At 35.7% G+C, this 20,996-nt stretch overlaps 1 protein-coding gene across 2 annotated transcripts; it reads right to left on the bottom strand.

Annotated features, from left to right (window-relative positions):
* Positions 1 to 11,321: 11,321 nt before the first annotated feature.
* On the bottom strand, positions 11,322 to 20,395 carry LOC134537606 (glutaminyl-peptide cyclotransferase-like). Of its 2 annotated transcripts, none has more exons than XM_063378207.1 (6): positions 20,178 to 20,395; positions 19,923 to 20,066; positions 16,584 to 16,856; positions 13,475 to 13,627; positions 12,989 to 13,205; positions 11,322 to 11,853 (listed from the first exon to the last, which is right to left on the bottom strand). In XM_063378207.1, exons 2-6 carry the CDS (start codon positions 20,019 to 20,021, stop codon positions 11,702 to 11,704), a joined length of 894 nt encoding a protein of 297 aa, XP_063234277.1. In that variant the 5' UTR covers positions 20,022 to 20,066; positions 20,178 to 20,395; the 3' UTR covers positions 11,322 to 11,701. The 2 variants fall into 2 exon arrangements, with proteins under 2 accessions (XP_063234277.1, XP_063234276.1); XM_063378206.1 differs by having other exon boundaries at positions 20,182 to 20,395.
* Between the last annotated feature and the right edge of the window lie 601 nt (positions 20,396 to 20,996).

Below are 20,996 nucleotides of genomic sequence, written 5' to 3'. Positions count from 1 at the left end.
TTCTTATGTAGACACTTCTTGGTTTCTTGGAGTATATTGACACGTGGGAATAATCCACCAAATATCAGCCAGAATTGTTTCTTTCACCATCAACAGCCTGTGGAATAAGAGTAATGATAACATCAATCATTGAGTTGTCACATACACTTAATTCTATTGGCTTTCGTTACCTTCTCACATCAAAGGTCAACCAAAACATATTGGAGGTATGTATTATTTAAAAAAAACATTCATTGCTGATTTTTTAAAGCAAATAATAGCTAATTAACTAATCCTTATGTGATGTCTATAGGAAAAGTTCAATATTGCAATTGGAATTTAATTTTTTTGCCTTATAAAATTTTCAATAACTATTTTTGAGACCTCAGAAAAAAATGTTATGAAATGCAGGAAAGTAATCAGTGTTGAAAATGAAAAATAGGGACAAATTTATGGACATATCAATTGTAGCATTCCCTGCCTCTGAGCACCTGGTGACGACAGAGAGGGCAGGAGCAAGAGACACTACATGCCAAGGGACAAATTAATTCTAGTGCAGGCTTAGTAATACAAATACACATATTATTTCACTGATTTTTCCAGCACAATTTGATATATTTAAAAACAATCAGCTAGTAATTTTAAAACGTGATAGTTACAATTGCTTATATTACTTCTCTAAAACATGTGTTTTGACTTCAGTGAAATTCCATTGAAACATAAAAAATACAGCTTTGGTACTTCATTATAAAAGTTCACAATTTTAAAACATATTACATGGATATAGAATTATATGTTTCAATTAAGTGTGGTACTTTGCAATGAGATTTCAATTTAATAAACAAATAATTAAATTGAGGCCATCACTAACAGCATAATAAATAAGTAAATTAAATATAAAAAATCCAACTTAAAACCTTTACACATATCTACATGGTGTATTCTCCACTCTTATGAAGGCAACCATGTGGTTGAAAATTTGAATTATTTTGTTTGTCCCGTTTCCATTTTAATAACTAATAGTTCTGCAACATACACATAAAACTAACCTAACCAATCATTCACTCCATTTCACAGTAATTTTAATGTAGCTAACCTAACGTTTCTACATGTTAAAACAGTATACTACAATAACATAATTTTTAAAAAATATGTCAAGAATTTTGATACTGTGAAAATGGTTGGTTAGGTTATATTTAGTAAGCTGCGTTTAAAATACTTAAATAGTGGGTGTAGACAGTTGGTTAGGTTGGTTACATTACCAAAAAAAAAAAATATAGTAAAATCGTTTAGTTAAGAACCGCCCCTTTAAACTACACATCCAATGGCATTGATCTAATTATTTAATTTTTTTAATTGAATATATTTTCCATCCTGCTTCACATAGTGCTTGAAGATTAAGCACAAAAGGAACAACCATTTACCTACCACATTTTATCCCTATTTCAAATTTCTAAACAAGCACAAATGCTGCAAGTAGATGGGTGCACCATACAAGCTCACTACACTCATAGTTTTGAAAACCAAATTTCACAGTGAAGCGATGAAAAGTTGAAAAAACAATTATTTTTCTCTTAAATATCATAGTAAATCACCAACGTTTTGTGTCCGTAAATTTTAAATTCGGACTTACTGTAACTGATAATGGAATATGGTATGTAAATTGTATTAGTGGCATGAATCAAAATTACGTTAAGCTTGGAAAGACTGTCGCATATCCCGAGAAATCAGTCGAATAATAACTAAGTGAAAGGTTGTTTATGTTATGCTTGCTATATTAACAAGTAAATCTGTAATTGAAGTACAAAGCTTACCTGCAGGTAAACTGAAGTAAGGTAAAGTGAGGTCATGACCTCAACTTCACTTTAGTTATTATTCGCCTAATTTCCATTAATCCGAGAATCAACAACGTTCACAAACTAAATTGTATAGATACTGTGATATCACACCGATAAAAACACAAACAAGCACATCTTTTTTCATCCAGACATAACTTACCTCAAATATTTGCTTACCTTCATATGCAGATTGCTCGCGGCGAAACATAAACGCAGTATAGCTTTTATTTACGTACCCAAAAGGCACAAAGTTGTGAAATTTACACGTTCTTAACGGAAGACTTGTTCAATATAATTCTTGCAAACAAAAAGCACATAACTAAATACCATACCGACTATTTTATTTGACTTCAATGCGGTTTTCTCACGTTCACCCTCATGGCAGTGTGTAAAATGTTACCCTTTCGCTACGCCAGCGCACCTAGCGGCAGAATTTTTCCCTGTGCCAAACTCGCCCATAAGAAAACCCGTTTTCTTCCTAACCTGTAGTATTTTTTTTTTTTTTTTTTTTTAAATTATGTGGCCTACAGCTTTTCGCCAACGGCCAAAGGGTCATTATATTCAGTGGATATCTCAATTTCAAATCGTTATCAAATATCAGAATATATATGGTACACCCATGCCTTACCCGGGACTCGAACCCAGGACCCCTCGCACCGTAAGCCAGTGTGCATCCGACTACGCTACGGAGGTCGGCTAACCTGTAGTAGAATTAACCTTATCAAGGGTAATCAATGAAGCCTGTACCATGGAGGTAATAGTCTATGGAGTGGAAGCAGGCGTACTTTTCAAGGGTAATCAATGAAGCCTGTACCCGAAATAAAATCTTCGGACTGCGCATGCGCACGACGATTGTTTACATGCACCGCCATATTGCGGGTGGCAAAAGAATAGCAGACAGCAATGTGATTTGTATGACGCTTTAGGAAATGTGCGTGCAAAAAATTTAAATATGAAACTATTCTTTTTATATTATTAGTAATAAAGAACCACGCAGGAGGGCTAGCATATCTTTCACATTTAAACGGTAACGGAAAGATTTAATTACAGACAGTGTACGAACTGCCAATACCACATTCAAGTATTTACGATTCTGCATGTTTGTTTAATACAACGAGCAACTATAATACTTGGTTTTTAACATTGTCTTGATATTGTTTTTTTACTGTGAATATTATTATTGATGTACTGCGACGACTGATGCGAAGTGTTATGAAATCGACACTATACTTTAGATTACAACCACAGAACAGTAATAAGCAAAACTAACGAATGTTCAATTCAAACGAGTTTTTGGATTCCACGAAATGCTATGCTGCAAACTGTAGTCAAATAAAACATTTTTTTAAAAACAGTTAATGAGAAAATTGTACAAAGGTTGCGAAAGTGTAGAGTAAGTCACAGTGTGTGTTGATGTTTACATGTAGATACTTCTCAAGATTCGTGCATTGTGAATAAATAAACATGCTGTTTTAATATTCCTTAAAATTTAATTTACATCAACAGTTGAAAGTGCCTAGAGTAGGCCAATGTGATTTTATGCATAATTAAAATTGTTCATGTGCACATTTTTTTTTTGCTAATCAACTTACCTAGTCCAAATGTTTAATTTATGAAGCCACTGAATTCAATTAAATTATTTGTTTTCCAGGAGACTACACTTTTACACAAATATGGTACAAGTAGTATATAGGACTCGTCAGCAAAGTTATATTTCACAATATAAGTTACCTATTTGATTATATATAAACACTTGACAAGTGACAATAAACAAAGGGTAAAATTCTTAGGTCGCGGTTTTTCCGTAAATAAAATAATAAAATTCTGATAATACATTTTTTTAAACACTAATGACGTTCCTCTACTTACCTTGAAAACGGCGTTTCTAAATTTCTACTGGTTTTCGAGATACTGCAGTTAGATATTACAGGGTCATGCCATCAGGACCAAGATATCAACTTGGATACGTGATTATGGAACTTTTACTACATTATCAATTGGTAGACAAAACAATGACAAGCTTGTAGTCAACCGAATAAAATTTATGTAAAATATTAAGTTTAAGTGCATCTGCCTTGCGTCGTACGTGTGCGCTCCGTTTACTCGCCATATTTTAAGTAACGACCGTTAAAAGCACATTAAATTTACATGTTCATAAATATAATATCTTACATATACATTTACTATTTACAATACTATTTACGTCGTCCACCAGCACATAAAATTGGGTTAGGAAAATTTAAAAGCCAAATTTATCTCTCGCTGTATGAACGCACATTATACATTTACAAAAAGAAAATAACAGTTTCTTACTTATGGAAACTTAATCCACCACAACTGCCGAATCTATTAGTGCAACCAAAAGCTGCACAAGCTTTCACCATTACGTATATTCAGCGAAAAATTAAAACGGTGCCATTCAAAATAATGTAAACATTGGCGTTTTTGCCACCTTTAGCTCTATCCTTGTCTTTCAACATCGTCTGCTAGGATGCTTCAAGTTTGGTTATACGCTTCCACTCCATAGACTATTACCTCCATGGTGATACCACGGTCGGCCATCGACAGTGTTGGGTTTAAAACCTTAACCAGCAAAATGGATTGCGTTATATATTTCAATATAGTTTATATGTTCTTTTGCAGCCACCCAGATACACACTGACAGCATCCGAGATTTAAATTAGCAATATTTTTGATACGTTTTCCGCTCTCGCGGAGCAGAAGTCGTGGCCTTGTAACCTTTGCTTCAGTCCACCCTGCGGTGTTGCACATAGTCTTGCGGAGTTTTCATTTTTGTCGTACCTTAACTGATGATTGTTTTATTTAAATTCATTTCTGGTACGAAGGCAATCTCCAGTGGAACACGGGCCACGCACCAGCCTGCACAGGGGAGGTTGCTCTTTCACAGGACTAGCGCCAAACAAGTTGAACCAACGACCATTTGCTCATTGAGAAGTTTTACTTTTTGAATGTGTGCCTAATGGTCTAATGTCGGGCTTTATGTTAGTTTCCCTTGTTTTGACATCACATGTGTTTAGCCTGATGTTAGCTAGGTTTACTGCCATCTGCAGTCAGTGGCGTAGCCAGGATTTGTGTATGGGGGGTGTTAAGAAGCATGCCCCCCCCCCCCCACCCGCATTAAAGCGGCCGGGAAAATTTGGACTTTAAGGTGGAAAATTTTTTTAAGGTGTAAAATAGTGCTATTTTAGCAGTTTTCGGTACTTAAATTTAAATATTGTAATGGTAAAAATTGTATTAATTTTAATATGAAATTTGTTTGAGTGATGAATAGGAAATTATTTAAAGATTTGGTGCTAAGAAAGGAGGGGGGGGGGTTTGAACCTCTAAAACCCCCCCCTGGCTACGCCCCTGTCTGCAGTGCAGAACAAGGGAGTACCTACAGCAGGGGCGAATATTCCATGGAACCAAGGGAACCATTGGTTCCCTGCTGCTGACAAATAAATAAAATAAATATATTACTACTTGTCTACTATCGTAAATAATTTAACTTGTATTTTTTGAACAGCTAGCCGTAACACTTTGTGTAGGCGTGTTCGCGCGTAGAACCTCTCCAGCTATAGCTTTATCTCTCTCACGCCTCTCTTTCTCTCTCTGCCTTCCCCGCTCCCACATCTTACCCCCCCCCCTCCCCGGATGCTTCGATTGCCTTCTGAGCCTTCATTGGTAGCCGACTCCTTATCGGATCTCTCCCCCTTCGCCTTCGGGTGTTTCCGTGAGTTCTCGGCTTCGGCCGCCGACCTGGGGAACCAAACCAGACAGCTGGTTCCATCGCGTGCCGCTTGGTGTATTCTCTAAAGAAATTGTGTGCTTCGCGTTGCGTAAAATAACTCGCCTGACAGCCTGAAAACAGATTTACTGCGGTAAGAATACGTACTTTATAATACTTCTTACGTCCCAAGTTTTTGGTGAAGAGTATCGTCAAATTCAAAAGTGGCCACATAGCTACAGCATTGCGGTAGGCTTGGCCAAGGGAACCAACAGTCTATTCTGCGGGCCCTGGCCATGGAGGGGAATTCAAGGGGAGTGCGGAGGGACGAAGCTGTCGCAGGGTGCAGTTCAGGAGGGGAAGGAGCGGCAGGAAACAGACGCGCTTGTGACTGCGTGGTAGAAAATTTACTTGTTTCATCTTTTGGTGCTAAAAGTTTCGAACAAAAACGAGTTTTAATTTTGCAAGGTAGACCCACGCCAGACATGTCGTGTATGGTAACAAATGCTAAATCAAGCGGTGTGCAGTGCAAAAGACACTTCAAATCTAATTTTTACAGTTCGCACAAATGGCTTACTGCTTGTAAACAAACTTTAAAACTGTACTGTTGGCCTTGTTTAATATTTACTAATGAGAAAGGAGTTTGGAATAATAGCAGTTTTAGTGACATGAACAATTTTTATAAAGCAGCTCACAGACATGAACTCTCGCAGACACATTTATCAGCCGTCTGTAAGCTAAAGATGTTTGGATTCAGTCGTGTTGATCTGGATCTAAACGAACAACTCCGCGCTGATGTCAAAAAACACAATGAGGCTGTGGACCGAAACAGAGAAGTTTTGAAACGTTTGATTGATGTCACTATGTTTCTCGGGCGACAAGAGCTTGCGTTCCGAGGTCACGATGAAAAAGAATGTTCCTCAAACCGCGGTAATTACATAGAATTAGTGAAATTGTTAAGCAGTTACGATTCAGTATTAGCCTCACATTTGGAAACTTCTAAGGTTTTCACAGGCTTGTCTAGTAACATACAAAATGACATAATAGAAAGTATTGCCGAAGCGATTGTAACGGAAATTAAAACACAAGTTAGTCAGACTCCTTTTGTAGCACTAATCCTTGACGAAACGACTGATGTTGCCAACATGTCGCAGCTTGCATCTGTACTGCGGTATGTAACGAACGAGGGTAACATCGAAGAGAGATTCCTCGGTTTTACAAACGTTAGTTCTAACAGATCAGCAAAAGCACTGGCAGAGCACGTTTTTAAGTTAGTAGATGAGTATAACTGTGGTGAAAAATTGGTATCTCAAACATACGATGGAGCTGCTGTTATGGCTGGTCATCTGAATGGGCTACAAAAATTAGTGAGAGAAAAATATGATAATGCTATATTCATACATTGTTGTGCGCATAGACTCAATCTTGTGCTTTCGCAATCACTCAACAACATTACTGATTGTAAGATATTTTTCAAAACATTAAGTGGGTTTGCCTCATTCTTCTCTCATTCTACCAAACGAACACAGGCATTAGACAAATTTGTGAGCAAACGATTTCCCAAAGTATGTCCTACAAGGTGGAATTATAATTCCCGCTTAGTTCATACGATTTTTGAAAACAAATCAGATCTGATAAGCCTTTTCGAAAACATAACCGAAAGTCCTGATGAATGGGATAATGAAACCTACATTGCTGCGCGTGGCTTCCTAGCTGCATTAAAAGAATTCAATTTTAATTTTATGTTACATGTGTTTTCTGATTTATTTTCCATCACAGATGCATTGTTTCAGATTATTCAAGCAAAAACTTTCGACATTAGCTATTGCCTTCAAAAACTGAAAGAAACAGAAAAATTAATTTCTGAGAAGAGAATCACATTCAGTTCAACAATTTGGTCCATCTTCAAAGATGACCCTCCCACTAAGAAAAGGCGTACATCTGAGGAAAATGATCCAGAAGCTAGCTACAGAAAACTGTATTTTGAAATTATTGATAATATTCTAGTACAGCTTGTTACACGATTCAGCTCACTCGAAAATTTGAAGTTCCTGGGTCTAATGGATCCAAATAAAAACGAGGAAAATGCAAAAATATTTCCCGAGGAAGCATTCGCCTCTTTAAAATCTTCTTATGGCAACTACTTCGATTTACCTCGTTTAAGGAGTGAATTAATTGCAAAATTCAGTTTAGCAGAGTTTAAATCTAAATCAATTTATGAGATATTGCAGGTATTGAAACAGTCGGGTTTAAGTGTTGACGGTTTTCCTGAGCTGTATAAATTGTGTTCGTTAGTAGCTACAATTCCAGCAACAAGTGCATCTGTCGAGCGCTCGTTTTCCTCTCTGAAACGAATTAAGACTTACATCAGAAACGCCCAGAAACAAGAAATACTGTCAAATCTTGGACTCATTTCAATTGAACATAAATTATTGCTTTCCCTGAAACAAAGTAAAACTTTCTACAGTGATGTAATTGACAATTTTGTTCGCAAGACACGACGACTAGACTTGGTTTACAAATAACTAAGTAGCAGCCCACCTCAGCAATTCCCCGGATGTGGATATTACCGGACAATGTTGCTGGTCAGCAAGTTTACTCAAGATCTCCTGTATTCCCCGCTCTTGCATTCCAGTGCTGCTCCATCCCACCTCATTCACCTGCATCAGTTCTCAAGACCACAAATGTTAAGCGCCGCCCAAATCTCTCCACTCCATCAATAATGTCTACAAGCTGACAGGATGGTGAGTAGGAAATTTCCTAAATTACAGAGCTTTCTTCCATATTTTAGTTTCAAAATTGTTATGTACGCACAGATTTGTTAACATTTTGGCAGTATATATATATATTGAGATTTTTTAAGACTGACTTGTATGTATTCATTACTTAAGCGAAATAGCCTAACAAAACGACCATACATGCTCATGCTTGAAAGTGAGAGTTAAGATTATTAAATTCTGTGTGACTTTAAAATGTATTGCATTGACTACCAAAATCATAATTTCGTGAATTTTGATATATGCTGGTGATGTGTTTCCGAGCGTATCTTTCACTGTTTCACTGATTAAAAAAATCTTGCTTCGTGTAATGACGATTGTTCAAGTTTTAGTCATACCAGCATTTTAATTTTGTTATAATATAGGAGATGTTGACTTAAAATTTTGTAGAGAAACTCTTAGGCCTGGCTTTCATCGACACTTAAAATTGTTTTGCTGCGGAAACCACCTTATTAGTCGAGGCAACAAAAGAAAAATAGATTAAAAACATACTAATAGACCCATTGGTGGTGAACCAGAGGTGGGAGGGCTGTTTAAAGGTACAATTCATCGCTTTTGCTTTAGTATTTTCCAAACTATGAGTTTTAGCAAAAAAAAAAAAAAAAAAAAAAAAATTGATACAAAATTAAAGAACATAAAATTTCCTACAAAAGAGATACGTTAAACCGCTTAAATAGCACCAATTTGCACATTAAAATCAAATTTTTCTGGGGGAGGACCCCCGGACCCCCCCCCCCCCAACTTAATAGGGGGTGACAGTGAACATACTTGGTTCCCCCACTTTGAAATTCACCCTTCACCACTGACCTACAGCATAACATCCGTGACAAGTCATTTTTGTCCTTTGAACATCGGTAGTTCCAGAGATCAAGCTCTCTTCTTACAGCCTGAACCATGCTCAGTAACTGCTCACTCAGCATTATTTCACTAATTTCACTAATTTTCAGCTCCTGTGGAAGTGCTTATAATGGTGACTATCCTACATTCCCTCACTACTTTTGGCAGACGGGAAGTGTGGTAGGACCCAGCCATGCACATAACTCACGGCATACGCGTGCGCAGGACTTCAGTATTGGTGGTGCCAGATTACTAGAGACCAGAAAAATTCGCAGATTCATTTTGTGATAGGCTGAAATTCAAACATGTGTACAATTCTGCTGGTTCTACTATTTGCTCGCAGTTTAACTGGAGCTCTCTGGGCCAATGAGAGACTATCGACCAAAGAAGCGTCGAATCACAAGCTACCCAGTGGAGACGCCTCACAATATAGTACCCAATGAACACGCGTGTTTACTTGAGAAATGCAAAGGATAATGGAGGCTATCCTAGAGGTCATTGAATCCGCGAATTTTTCCGGTCCCTACAGATTACACAACAGCCCTGTCATTCATGGACCCTGAGCCTAAAGGGGGGGGTCCGGGGGTCCTCCCCCGGGAAAATTTTGATTTGAAAGCGCAAAATGGTGCTATTTAAGGTGTTTCCGAACAAAAACATTAAATACACAGATGTAAAAATTTTAACATTTTTTATGACAAATTATGGCTTTGAACGTTATAATCACCAGGACAACTACTAAACTATTTACAGTTTTAAGCTTTGTTGAGCCATAAAGTAAATTGCACAAATTGTTTGCACGGAATTCATGCTGGTGGCTTTGAAAAACCGTACTTATATGTTTTCTGAAGACGCCAAATAAATGCTAGAAAAAACATTCTCAAATGTTAAGTTTTAAAATCAACAAATGAAGGGAGTTTTTGTAACATACCTAAAATATGTAAAATATTAAAATAATAAAAATACACAAATAAGAGTTTTAACTTTTGGAATACAACAAAAATGTTTTGTCGGCGACTGCATATAAGTTATCGAGTAAGCCTATCCTTTTAACTAACTAAACTCTCTCTCTTTTTTTAAATAAACCCTGGCGGACGGTGGCTATTATTCTGTGCGCCTGCCGAGTGGAGTGAACAGTGGACACCGAGCGCGCATTCTATGTAATACGAGGAGAACTATGAGAAGTATTTACATTTCAAAAGTTTCGTAACCGCGGCCCGCGTGTACAACACAAGTAATTGCACCTGGCTTGTTTCCGTGTGTATAGTTGGTTCGATTGATAATTGATATACTGATAGTGTTATGAGCACATATCTGTAACTCGACACAATTGGAAAACATATTTTTTTGGAAATAATACAGATTTTTGTAAGTACGTATTATTTCTGCTTGTAAAAAACCAAATAACATTAACACCAATGGTGGTGCCAAGGCACCTGTGGCACCTAACGTGTGCACGCCTATGACTCACGGAGCACGTAGTCCCCAGTCAACAAGGAGCTAGGGAATTGATTGATTGTTACAATTGTGATTGGGCTTCCGCCCAGTGACAAGGAGTCTCACCAAATTTCTGAAGCCTCTTCTTCAAGTCCTTTCCTCTTCTCACATCCAGTATCTTTCCCTCAATCCTATTCCACTCCCTCCCCATCCTCACCAGGAATATTTGCCTTCCTCTTTCCAGGCAGTGGAAATGACCACTTATGAATGCCAATTACATTTATATAATGATACAGTATAATCTTTACAACATCTGAAATAAGGTTTAGTTTGGTACATACCACCATGTAAAAAATTGCAAAATGATTGTATTCAGGAAAAAAACTAACATAATCAAGAATCAGCAATAAAAATAAAAGAAAGAAAAGGAAGTGGTTGTAGAGCAACTCAGAATTAAAAATGACTAATGCTTTTGAGAGGTATCCATAATCATCAGGTGCATAAGTAGATGTGTATGTGTGTGTGATTATGGCTTATGGTAAAATTAACAATGAAATACAATAATCTACAGTAATTTGTACATCCCATAAGAAAGGATGAATACCCTTACATAAGTAACATAAGGCTGTAATATTCATTGTACCTCTATTTAAATACTTATCTCTTCATCTCTCGACACCAAAAGAAAAATTAAATAATTAAATATTGACTGGATTGAGGAAACATGGATTCAAATACATAACTTTTATTTTAGGTTAACTAAATAACAATTACAATTATAAAAACAAAAGTGTGTACATGAGCGTACTGAAGAGTTCAAGTTCAAATGTGCACAAACCTGTCTATAAACAATGAAAATAATAATAATAAGAAAAAGTAAATAAATAATAAAAAAAGCAGAAAGATAAAACTAGCTAAATATCAGAACTGACTGAAACAAGAACTACGATTATCTAAGTTAGTTCTTTTGAAAACTCATAGCCACATGCAAAGACATAGAAAGAGCGCAAATGGAGCACGTGCTAGCGAAAGTGAAGTCTAAACATATTTATACAAGTTTCAAGAAAATTAACAAATAAACATATTATAAGCAAAAATGCTACGCAAGCTCAGACATCAATGTGAAGATAGCATGCTACAAATATTCTCCAGATTTTGTTCAAATTTTCACAAGTTGTCATGTTGACAACGCTGAGGTTGTCTTGAAGTGTGTGCCACACGGATGGGAACGTGTACGGAATGATGTGAAGAACAGGCACTCCTAAAAGCAGACACAAATGGACAAAGATAAAATATTCTATAATATTCATGTCATCAAGTTAATATTAACTCTGTAAAAACAAATACGGCACTATTTAAAAAAAAATAGAAATATTTAACAATACAGTGTCACATCAATTATTGTCTGAAAAAAATTTGAGACTGGGGATGTTCAGATATGACTTTTTCGGATAACTGATAATTTACGAAGAAAAAAAATTTGTTAGTATCATAGGAACAATGCATATGAAAAAAAGAAACATTCATATCAAACACGAAACTGTTTATATTATGTTCCACACATCTTACAAATATAGACCTTACATAAAATAGTAATAGTACATCAAAGAAAGCCTACATTTTAAGATATTAAGTAGAAAATGTTCTTTTGTTTCGGAGCCGAGACTTGCTTTTTTTTTTGCTGCTAAATCTGGTACTAGTGCCCGCTAACCGAACTACCTACATAGCATAAAATTTTAATTTGCCGGCTGGAACGCTTTTAGTTAATCAATGTTTTGATTAATTGGTATTTGGATAATCATTTATTTACTGTACATGCTTGTAATAACCCAAAGACAGTTGTATGCACTGTACCTCTGGCTGTGTTAGGTAATTTACTAGCTTTGCAATGCTGCTCGTTCTGGGCCCACTATTATACAGCATGTATTCTTAACACACACTTTAGGGGCTTGTAATTAGAGAACCATTTGCTTAAGAACTCATGTATGAAAATGTGCCGTTTTTCAGCTACAAGCCAAAAACTACCACATGCGGATGTTGTACTACCAGGTGTTTCTGAGAAATATGGAACACTGGTATAAAATTTGAATCAAGTTAGGAGTTAGCCACATCGAGTCATTCTGTAAGTGGATGAAATATCACTGCAACAACAACATACGTACTTCCCTCTGCTAATTAATGCAACAGATTCGGAAATATTCAAGCGTGGTGATATTTCGGTTTTAGCTGGGAAACTGTTCTTTCCGAACATGGGTTCGTTTTTAAAATGTTTTTTTTTCCTGTGTGTGAAAAGAATTAAGATATATCTAATCAAATCATAATGAAGATAAAACCCACTTAAACTTCTGTAGAATATATGGTGATTGTGATTGTTTCATCGCCACGAGAAAACTCACCATTTAGCAGGAACGGCAAGTGGTCGTCTTCTATGCCCGCCCACACTGTCTGATTGAAGAAGTACCTCTCTGCTGGCGAGTACCGCTCAAACAGGTTCAGCGCCCATAACCTGTCTTCTGCATCGAGAAGAACGTTGTACTTGTCCGACGTGTTCGGAAAGTAGCTGTAGAACAGTGGTCTCGAAGCTCCAAGGAGATCCAACAGCATCAATAATTCCTGCAGCGACCCATTCCCGTGTTGGGAAAACTTTTATTCTGTCACAATTCACTTAACACTACAAAAGCTTTGAAGACATAAAAAAAAAAAACTACAATAGCTATTAATCGCACAAAGCTGCGTGATAAAGACACCAGACAAGGGCAGCAACATTAACACAATAGGAGCTGAGTGCATAAAGAGGCTCGTGACCACAGAGTTGATTGATGCATTTGCAAAAGTGCAAAGATAATTCGCAAGTGTTAACCAACGCCCAGGAGCACACCCACCATACGCCAGAGCTGGTTGGTCCCAGCCACAGGGTAGGGCGTGTTCTGCCACAGCTGGGCCAAGTGCCGTGCACCGTAAATTGAATCGGTCGCGTTCCACTCCAGGAATGCTTCTTCCCCGTCAAAGAAGATGAACGCCAGACTTATGTGATCCTGAAACGTACAAATTAACTCACGCACTACCACTCAAGCCTGGGCTACATACTCGACAGCACGCAAGCAACACAGCCGCACACACGCGTAGCAGTCCGGAAACATTCCGGTCATTTTCAGCATCCTTCGTTTTTCAGTTTCACGTGTTTGAATTTTGTCACCTATTCGTACATAAAGAATTTGTCAACCTAAACAAAAGCATTTGGTTTAGAGGTTTTGTTTTAATGACTAGGACTAGCTACAAACCTCTGCAAATAAAGACTATATTTAAAATATTTTATATTCGTGAATAATTTAAAATTCATTTAAAAATTTCAAACCAATTTTTTTTTACATTATTCATTGTCAAATATATACAGAAAAAAATTTAAATAAAAAGGCGAGGTTTATTGAGATAATTCAATTTGTTTACTGCAACATAGTAAATATGCTTTTTATATGTAACAAACAATCTGTGATGAAAAAATGTTAAAAATATTTTTTTCTCTGAATATAATCAGCTGAATCAACAATACCATTTGCAGAATTGAAATTTTTCTGGTTTAAGTAAAATTATTGTCAGGTTTTTTATATTCTTGACTTTTACAGCACACTTTTATGGTTCAACATAGCTATATTTCTTGCTTTTTAATTTTACTGTATTTTGCAACAATTTTTCACGTAAAGTGTGAAAAAAAGTCTCACAATATGGTTTAATTTGATTGAAAAAATATATATATTTGATATTCAATTTAAATAATAAAAATACAATTCAAAGACGCCTATATGAAAAACACATGATACACATATCTACGATGCTGATGTAGTGTTTGCTGATTGTCACAGAAATCGGTGCATAACACAGAATAAAGTTGAAAGTTTCTCAACATTCTGTGAATCGTGCTTGTACTATTTTTCCTGTGAATGTGGTATTTCCCAACGTAGCAGCTGCTAACTATTTGTGTACACTCATCGTCCACACTTGTGTGCTGTGTGCATGCTGTAGCGAATGTAACCCAGGTTTTATACCTCCAAAGTAACAACAATATTTAATATAACTACATCAATACTGAATAATACACCCTAAAACAAATTTAGAAAACAGTTTAAAAAATCCACTTGTCTATTTGAATGAAATCGGCTGCTGAGCTTGTAACGTACATTAAAGTGCTACCAAGTCTGAACGGTTTTCTACTGAATTGTGAGTTGAAATCAGTGGGAGCAACCTAAACTTAAAAATAAATAAATAAAAATTATTAAATAGCTTTTTCTTCAACTTGAATAAAAATACTACAAATCATTTCTTTTTCAAACCACAACAGCCTGGTATTGCACAAATAACATCGATAAAGATATTATACTAACAATGCAACATAGCCTAATCCACAAACCATTTTGTATTGAGTTTTCTATCTCATCAACAGCGATTTTATAAAAACAGAACTCTGCAAAAAAAAAAAAAAAAAGAAAGTAATATTCACACTTATGTACCAATAAGAAAAAAAAAACTTCTAATTGAATATCTATGAAACTATCCAAAGACCCTATGTTTCAAAGTTCCCAATATTTAAGTTACATGGTCTACGCTTGAACTCCCACCTATGAAAACACTGAGTATTAGCTCAGTGCTTTGCACTAAGGGGCAACACGTCTCCTCATGAGACATGATGTTGCTCCTAGTTGCAACAATGATACCAACACAGGTACTTATAAATTTGAGTCGTGACAGGGTTGTGTACAACATCCACAACCCACGCCAACAGGAACATGATGCATTAGAAAATTGGCCAACAGGGTACACTAATGCCAAGTAGAATGGCACCTTAAATTCAATAAACGAGCCATTCATTCAACTTGGAATTACTTAAGTAGACCATAAACGTAGTTACTCATCATAGGTACTGCATATGTAGATAGTATTTACTAGTTACATGATACATTATTGCATAAGTACAGTCTACACCTGACAATTATGGAAACCTTGAACTGTGTAGCCATATGTTATGTTTTACAAGTAGGCACCAAGTTAAATGGAGTTTATCAGTCAAAATGTAACAAGAAAAAGCCCTGGAAAAAAGTTAGTTAAAAAAGTGTTTGCTTAAACTTTCATTCACATGAATGTTATCAGTTAAATAACGTAAGCACACGCAACTTATCTGTCTGTATCTATTTTCTTCAAGAACAAATCATCTACCTACACAATATTAATAGATAATAAACTGTTCATTACTCAGGTTGATGGTTCAAATCCAAGTATGATACATGGTCCACCTTATTTTTCATTAGTTAAAATGATTTCAGCTTCTTTAAAACTACACAACGAAGATTTAGATTTTTTTATAGTTTAATATTAACATTTTTGCTCTGTTCAAACATAGCACATGATTTAATTACATGCATGAAATTAATAGTAACAAGTTGGTACAAATAGTTTCTCACGTGAAATAATTAGCTGCGAGTATTAAATTATAGTCTTTTCAGAATGACTTCAAACGGTAATGGTACTGTATACAGACACTGGTTTTTAATCATAAAACATTATATATAATAAAATATTAACTCTCTATATTATTTAAAATGAAAATTTAATTTTTAATAAGCCATGTGATTAATTAGTGGAACACAACTACGTATTCTACGCCGCAGATTAGTATCACGTTGGCAACAGTGCACGCCATTTACTCGATACTGCAAACAAAGAGCAAGACATTCTATACAAAGAACCATCCAAGCATGATGGGAAACCACAGAAAACAAAAATCAGGATGGTCGGACCGTGTTTCGAACCAAGTTCCTCTGAAATGCGAGTCCCGAGTTTCATCACTATGCCTTCTCACTCATGGTACTTTCTGCAGTAGTCTAAAATAAGTGCTTATAATGTTATAATCTAGACTTAAAACTGATTGAACTAATGCAAGAAGGAATTCCTACGAACAAAATCATAAATATGCTAGAAACCAGAACACCAATAACTTACATTTCCTTTGATAGAACTCAGATAGTCTTTCATTACGTATGCGAGGTTGATCATCATGGCGCACGGCACGGCGGAATCAGTTGCTCCCACAAAGTCGAGTCCATTCATGTACTTGGAGTCATAATGGCAAGCCAACATGAGAAACCGTTGGGCATCAGGGTTGAGCTTCGCAACCACGTTTGTGAACTGAAGTTCTCCGAGTACAGGCACCGTATCTTTGAAAGAGTCTTGCTCGACGGACCAACCAAGTTCTTGCATGGATTCCACAAGGTACTGGAAAAACAGATGTTGAAGCAAGTTAGACACAACTTCTATTAAATAAAACACATATTTTTTTGGCTTTAAAGGTTGAGTTGTGATGAAGTAGAAGATTGTAAAGGTTTCGCTCTGCATCACAGCAGGCATCTTCAGGCTCAGTTTCCGACGCCATTTATTTGTGATGTGTAAACATCTCAGTATACGGCATTTGGTAGGAGTCATTTCGTGAATGGAACGGAAGTCGAAAGGACGGAAACGTGTAACCACGGTGCCGAAGTCGTCAAGATGGCAGGTCCACGTGTAGCAACATGAACCTGTATAAACATACTGGTGTGCCAAATGAAACTTTATGATAGTGAAACTACCCTGGAATATAGTTGGTAAATTTAAATAGTCATAGTAAAATGTAATCACAAGTTTTAAAATACGTACGTAAACTGGCAATACAATGATTATAATACATATTCTCCTTGCAAAATTCTAATAGGTTCGGTAGCAGCAATTAGAGCACGTGCTTGTAATTATTGACGTAGTTCAAACCTTGTCATTAAAAAAAAAACTTTCATTTTCTTTAATAACATAATAATAATTATATAATAATTATATAATATTATATTATAATAATAATGTTGAATCAGCTCAATAAGGTGGTTTGTGTGTAGGAAGTATTTGCAAACTTATTGCAGTTGTTTAAGCAAAAACAAATATATACAAACATATACCAAAGTGTTTTAATATGTTTTTTTTAAAGTGTTTCAGGTTTATATTTTAATAATGCCATATAAGGAAGCATTAACTGTTTAGTGAATTGTAACAAGACGGGCAGTATTTTAATAAAATTCCTAATCGAAAATTAGGTCCAAAGCTTGAGTTTAGGATTTTTTCCAAGTCTTTCACGGTCTTATCGGAGCCGTTTCTAATAGTTTAAAATCTGTGTGTTTCATACAGCCATTTGTGCGTGGTGGTGGGAAGCAACATTTATGATTCAGGCAACGAATTATAGTGGTAGGTGCCGAAGTACATGTGTGATTAGCACCAGAAATTTTGGTACATACTGGAAAAGCGAATATTTTATTAGTATATTTAGCATTATTTTAAAGACTACTATGTTAAATTTTGTGTTTGAGTTTCATATTATAAGATTATTTGCAACAAGAATAACATGAGAACATATAAATTTGCTCGTTACCGAGGTTAGATGTTAACTCATCACTGGGGAGTACTGAAATACTCGGTCACATTTTTTCTCTCGTCATTACTATCATTTAATGGCTCTTTCCAAAATTTTATCACAATGCCTTCTTTTTATTTGTAGTTCTGTCACTAACATATTCAAAAGATATTCACAGAGCGTAACGTAATGGGGTACATAGTTGCATAAGTGTTCGTAATTATCATCACCCATTATATTGAATATCTATTGAAAATATTAGTGACAGAGAACAACAAATGCAAGGCATCTTGTTTAAATTTCAGAAATATCCCTTTAATGATACGTAGTAATGATTTGGGTGGAAGGGGGGGGGGATATAGCTTGTGAGGCAGAGCCTTGAGGTTTGAGTATCAACCCTGAAGATACCAGCTCTAATGCAGAGCAAAACTTCCACTTCTGAAAACAGCTCAACCTTGAAAGCCAAAATAGTTAATTAAGACTATGATCATGAAAGCCTGCATATATACTTCCATTTTTCACTTAAAACCACCAAAAATCTTACATTCATAACATCATAACACATTCAGTGAACACTCCAACTAACAGATTTCTATAGACGCTTATGGCATAAAAATGTCTCGCATTTGTTTAGTGTTAGGGTTACTTGACTGCCTTTATTTGTTGAACAGGCTATAATGTCTGAAGTTTTTTTTTTTGCTGCTCACTAGGCAGATTTCTCTCTGGCTAGTAAACCGAACATGTCATAATTTAACCATATGTTTATGAAGCATTACATTAAGTACCAAAACAGTATTGAACCAAATTGTTAATTAATCATGTTCTTATTTCACCCATGTCAAAATGAAAATTTAAAAAAAATATATATCCTATCATGGAACCTCTTACTGAGCAAGTAGGCTAGTTTCACTAGCTCCATGCGGCAACACACTAACTTAGCTTCCCTCGAGAGCAAGAAATCTTGTCCTATTTAACTCCTTGCTTTTTGCAATTCCCAGTGAGTAATATGGGATTATAGACATCCTTGCTGCTAGCAACAAAGGCGTGGCAGATGATATCGGCCGCTTGGAATTCCTTCGACTTCGAGAAGGAAAGAGTAACGCACAAACGGAAACAATATTATCAAAACACATCCGGCACATCAGGCTAAGTCGAGTTTATGAGTTATGCCATCAAGAAAAAATATAAAACTGCAATTTATACACAAAAAATTAAGAAAAACTGAAAATAAATAAAAAGAAATCAAATGAGGAAAGTAGTTCAAAAAATTCATTTTGGACTCAATAGTGTGCATACTATTGTTTTAAGACCAACTCTCACATTTCCTTTTCATTTTTTCCATGCAAGTACATTCTTTACCTTTGCGGCAACATTGCTTGAGTTAACAACAATATTTAATTTATTTTATGTTATTTGAGCTTAATGTTTTGTCAACAGCAAGAACAGAAAAAAATGCAACAATTCAGACCAGGGATATTAGGCAGGAATTGTTAACGACTTATAGTAGGGAACCATTCCAGCCTGGAGTGATTTTGAGTAAAACTATTGCAAACAGAAATCAGAATGTCTGTGCCCGGATTCAAACCCGGGTCCTTTGAGATGCAAGTGCACTGTTCTACCACTTCCACAAATCAACATACCTAAAGCATGCCTAAAGTACATATTTTTAGTTTGGTGTTGTAGCAGCAACCTTTTAAAAATTCTGCCCTCAAATTATTATTCACAGTTCAGTTTTTAAACTACGTAAATGTTTTATAACTTGTGCGGCCATTACACTTTAAAGAAACTTACCCCACATAAATTTATAAATATTATTTTCAAAATAAATTAAATTAAACTCAATACTGAATAACCAGAATATAATAGATTGACAAAACTTACAAATACATAATAGATTTTTTGATACTTACATTTTTTACACGCTCATGATTTGGTGTACCCACAACTCTTGGGATGAGAATATTTCTCAACACATCACCAAAGTGGGTCATGTTGGTAAGGGATGACATTTTCTTTACTTGACCATCATTGACATTACAAACCGGCAGTTGAGGCTAAAAATTGAAATTATATTTTCATTGAAAAATTACCACCTCAGAGTATCATAAAAAAAAAAGTAAATATAAATATAAAGCAAAAACTAACAGAATGTTCTGATTACATACTTACGTCCATTTGTTTCATAAAGAAAGAATTATCAGAATTACAAAAATCGGAGAACGATATGAAAAGTAAGACTATGATAAGCATCATCTTGCTTTCAGTTTAAAAAAAAAATCTGTAGGAATGAAGAACAAAGGAAGCCGAAAGAACACTGCTCGAGAAGTTTGGAGACTACCAGACAACTGTCTGAACTTGTGCTTCTTATCAGCAACAAGGAGGTTATTCAATATAAAAAAAAAACACAGATAAAATTGGTTTACGAGCTTAGCAGTGTGCTTAACATTTTCTAGACTATCAAATTACGTACTGTTTAATGTGCCTGACATTCTCTCTCTCCACCCCCCCCCCCCCCCCCCCCTCCTTTCCACAAATTTTAAAATTTCTAAGTAAGTAATCTCATATCTGCATATAAGTATGCTACCGGGCTAGAAAGCAATTTTTTTTTCTTTTTATATATATTTTACAAAATACATCTTATGATAGTCTGCAATCATACGAAATGTGAGCAACTGTATCTAGGGTAAAATTAAGTTGCTGTCAGGATGGCATACAAATGCCAGGCGATGGGCTAAGACACCACTCATTTCACGTATGAGATTGGCGTTGAAGTTATATTCTACAAGTTTTATGACGACACTTAAAAAAAACAATTGTTTCCGCTGACATTTACAACTATGCCTTTTTAAAACTGTTCACTCATAATATATTTTGAGGTAACTTTTACTTGTTTGTGCAGCATTACACGTGTCTCCTAATGCCAATTCTGACTGATGTCTGTCAGGGTTAACCCAGATTAAACTCATCAGACTGTCCTCAAAAAT

This window comes from Bacillus rossius, chromosome 12 (assembly GCF_032445375.1).
Source record: "Bacillus rossius redtenbacheri isolate Brsri chromosome 12, Brsri_v3, whole genome shotgun sequence".
Taxonomy (NCBI): domain Eukaryota; kingdom Metazoa; phylum Arthropoda; class Insecta; order Phasmatodea; family Bacillidae; genus Bacillus; species Bacillus rossius.
Note: the sequence above shows the minus strand (reverse complement) of the source record. Positions and strands in the feature narration are given on the sequence as shown.